We start from the raw sequence: 4161 nt of genomic DNA on the forward strand, positions 1-4161 counted from the left end.
TTAACACAGTAAGGAGTTCTCCTGCTCGGGCTGAGGCGCGCACGTCTGCTTGTGAGCTTTGATGCTGCTGCTCTGCTCCGAGGCCTGATCCTGCATCCTGGACTTGGAAACAGACTGCACTTCGTCATGGGTAACAGCTTGGAGAGGTAGACACAAACTGCACAGACACTCCTGAAGGACCACACACACACACACAAAGACACACACAAAGACACACAAAGACGTTCGGTCAGTGGGCAAAAAACACATTTACCGTTAGCTTCAGATGGAGAAAAACGGCTCCTTGGTAAATCCATTTATGTGTGGAGGAATCCCGGAGAAATTGAAGTGGAAGGCAGCATTGCCTATGTTGTAATAATAACAATCCAATGTATGAAGCCTTAATTCAATTAGAGAGAGCGAACTGGAAACTGTTGAGTTTCATTTCTCTGCGTCGGGCCATGTTGAAAGGTTTTGGTTTTCAATCTTGTAAATGAAGTCAAAAGGACGTATTTATTGAAGAAAAAAAGTATATCATTTCTTTTTACATACATATTAATATGTATAATTGCATGGAGTAGATCATATTAATAATAATTGAAGGGGTTAGGGTTGAAAACCTGATGACAGCCCAATGGAACCAAAGAATGTTTTAGATTTCGGCTTCTGAGGGAGTAATACAATAAAGCCTTTTAAATTCCTTACCTTGAAAATTGCCTTCAATCTATGTTTTCTCTTTCTTCCAAACACATCACTGTGATTCAGTGACAGACTGTCTGGTACAATGCCAAATGGGTGGGTGAGCGCTTTTCTTTTTTCTCTCATTCCTGACAATGTTTTTCCAGACCATTTCTACTCATTACCCCCTCAGGCCATCACTTGCTCCAGTCTGGCCATTACACAGACATGACTCCATACGTCCTTGATGACACCCACAATGGCTCATCCAGCGTGGATCAAATTGTTTTCACCCCCCCCCAACCCCCCCCACCAGCTTTGTGTAGAATAGAATCGGGCCATAGGAGAATCACGGTAAATCTCACCTTGAAACATATCTGGAACCTTTTGCTGACGATGTACAACGCGATGGGGTTGATGCACGAGTTGAGCGACGCCATGTTGATGCCAAAGTAGTCCAGGACAAGAAAGGCACTGAAAAAAGGAATAATTGAGTAAATCATACAAAACGGCACAGAGCAGGTGATGATGCTTTAAATATTGATACACTGCTCCGTCTATGTTAGACACTGTTATTTCTCATGAATGTTTAAACATAGTTATTTTGTTGATGTCCTCTTTCACACGCAACGTCTATTGCACTTCTTCTTTCAGATAAGATAAAACTTCATTGATCCAGACACATGGGGAAATTCACGTGTTACGGCAGCAGACAAGTCAGAATGAGGTAGACAAGAGAATACAAATATAAAAAGGCAATAAAATATATATTTTTTTATTAAATAAACAATTCTGAATATTACAAAATACATCTTCAATACAGATATATTGGTTTGAACAGAAATGTTATTGGGTGAAATGATTGCACAAGCATGCAAATCTGTATTTGTGCATAAGTATAAGGAGATGTTGAGATAGAATTGTCCATATATGTGCAGATAGAACTGTTTATACATATAGAGTCAGATATGGTATACACAAAAGAATACGAGTAGAATATGTAGAATATGAGCATAAGTTGTTTTTATCATTTTTGTCTTCTATTTTATTCTTTTCTTGTATTTTACATCGGTTCTTGTTTTATTATGCATCACTCTGTAAACTGCTTCTGTTCCTAAATGTGCTGTATAAATAAACTTGACTTCTGTCTGTCCTGAGAGAGGGATCCTTCACCAGCGAATCTCCCTGAGGCTTCTGCAGTTTTGTCCCCGTTAGAAAGTTTTCTTTTCCTTTAAAGGTTTTTTTCTCACACTAGTCAAGGGTTAAAGACAGAGGAGGTTGCACCTTGTCCACTTTGTTAAGCCCCGTGAGGCAAATTGTGATTTGTACATATGGGCTGCTATACAAATACAATTTGATTTGACTTTATAAACTTCTCACCTCAGCAGTTGACACCTGTTGGGATCTTTCTCGTCATATATGGTTAATTTCAAGATCCTGCTCAGGTACAGAGGCAGCCAGCAGAGAGCAAACACAACCACCAGGCAGAAGACCGTTTTTGCGACTTCTAGTCTCTGTAAACGAAAAAGATATCATCATTATAAACATTTACGTTAACTTCAACATTTGACATGTGTTGTGAAATGTATTTAAGTAGAAGATTAGTTAATAACCTGCTTGGTGTGGTCACTCAACACATTCTGAGTCTTTCGCAGCATCTTCCGGGTCATGAGCGCGTAGAAGACGGCGGTCCAAACCAGTGGCATGCAGAAGTAAAAGCCAAAGAGCCACCAGTCTTTCACTGATTTATAAAACTGTTGATGGAACACGACAGAAGCCCACAGACAGTCAGTGCTGCAGAACCAGAGATGATCAATGGTTGCCATGTTAAAGCACAGAAAGAAAAAAAAACTGCTCTGCTCTATAAAGACACCTACAACGACGTGTTGGTATCTGCAGCGTGAACTTTCCTTCCAGATGTTATAAATACAACTATGTCGTATATATGAAAGTACAATCAAATCAAACGCAGGTTTCATCCTGTTGCACACTGGAGACAATTACATCACCTGCATGAACCGTGTGGTTTGCATGGGCTGAAGCAGACATATTCTCAGATGCTTGTCTCTATAGTTCATCGTTATCATGTCAAAGCCGACAAGTTCAGGCGCAGCCAGCAGGATCGAGACGACCCATATCAGAGTTATTTCAATCGCTGTCCACACCGACACCCCGATGCCTTTGATTCTATTCCAGGAAACCACAGCGCGGTATCTGCGGGAAATCAACGGGAAAATGTTATGACTTCTCTACAATGTTACATTACGAGTGCTAATGCAAAACAAATCTGCTCCCTTGATGAAATACAGATATGAAAATGGTTCTCTCTCGGGGCACGGGACACAGCGCCGCTTATCTCCTTACCTGTCAACACTCAGGGCACACAGGCTCAACACTGTGATTCCAACAGAGGTTTTCTGTATGAAGGGGACGAGTTTGCACAGCACTAAACCAAAAGGCCAATCCTCTGCCATGAGCTGAAACCAAAGCCAAAACATATTTTCAGTGGAGAAAAAAAAAGAAAGAGAAGGAAAACACAGACACATGATGCAAGCTCAGTCGTAAAAAGTGCAGAGAAAGGTGTGGCATTGATAACAACTCACCCTGTATGCGTTTATTGGGATGTCTATCACAATGTGGATCAGATCGCCCAAAGCCAGACTCCCGATGAGTATGTTGGGTCCACTCCTCATGCTTTTGTTCACATAGATGATTCTCAGCAAGGTTATGTTCCCAACTATTCCAACAACAAACACCAGCAGTGAAACCACAGTATTGACATATTTGAAGGCGTCTCTGATCCCCGCTGACTCCAGGCACATAGGAGGGTGCGGCGTTTTTGGTCCCGCTGCGTCCGCCGAATGGATCGAGCCGTTGGATTCCTGCTTTTCTCGTATTAAAATACCCGGGGAGGCCGTTTCAGAGGGTTCAGTTCCAGGCCCCCGCTCTGAATGCTGATCGCTGGCCTCTCCTCCGATGAGGACATTCCCCAAACAAAGAGCAAGAACCACGGCCCACATCATTGACGACTTTCCTCAAAAAAGGACCCTGAAATGTTTGTTTTCCCCGGCACTGGATTGAAAACGAGAGTGAGAATAATTAACTCGGCACCGCGGCTCTGAGAATTCACAACAAAGCATTTCGACGATGGGGAAGGATTTGGTTAATTTACTGATCAAAAGGCGACATGAAATACATTAACAGCAATGATACAGTGAATTATGCCAGCTTACCTTCAGATGCAAACTCAACTCAGCATGAAATCAATCTGCAATAGCTACAGAACAGGCTGCAGGTTGAAAGGACTGATCTTTGTTGTTGTGGCTGCTATAAATGTTAGAACCCTGCAGCTGGAAATCAGGGTTTTATAGACTGAGGTGCTGCTGTCAGCGTTAGTCATCCATTCGTCAGTCGTGACTGTAATTACTTCCCTTGATGCATCGCCCCAAATAAAAGGATGGTGTTGAAGGGTATTGTTTGCTATCACAGAGTGAGATCATTGTT

General features: G+C 42.1%; 1 protein-coding gene across 1 annotated transcript; it reads right to left on the reverse strand.

Moving 5' to 3' along the window:
- On the reverse strand, positions 1-3680 carry LOC118120045 (endothelin receptor type B-like). Its single transcript, XM_035174653.2, has 7 exons — positions 3261-3680; positions 3022-3134; positions 2667-2871; positions 2271-2411; positions 2038-2171; positions 1023-1131; positions 1-171 (listed from the first exon to the last, which is right to left on the reverse strand). The coding sequence occupies exons 1-7, from the start codon at positions 3678-3680 to the stop codon at positions 1-3; spliced, it is 1293 nt and encodes a 430-aa protein (XP_035030544.2).
- Positions 3681-4161: the final 481 nt, after the last annotated feature.

This window comes from Hippoglossus stenolepis, chromosome 13 (assembly GCF_022539355.2).
Source record: "Hippoglossus stenolepis isolate QCI-W04-F060 chromosome 13, HSTE1.2, whole genome shotgun sequence".
NCBI classification, from domain to species: Eukaryota; Metazoa; Chordata; class Actinopteri; order Pleuronectiformes; family Pleuronectidae; genus Hippoglossus; species Hippoglossus stenolepis.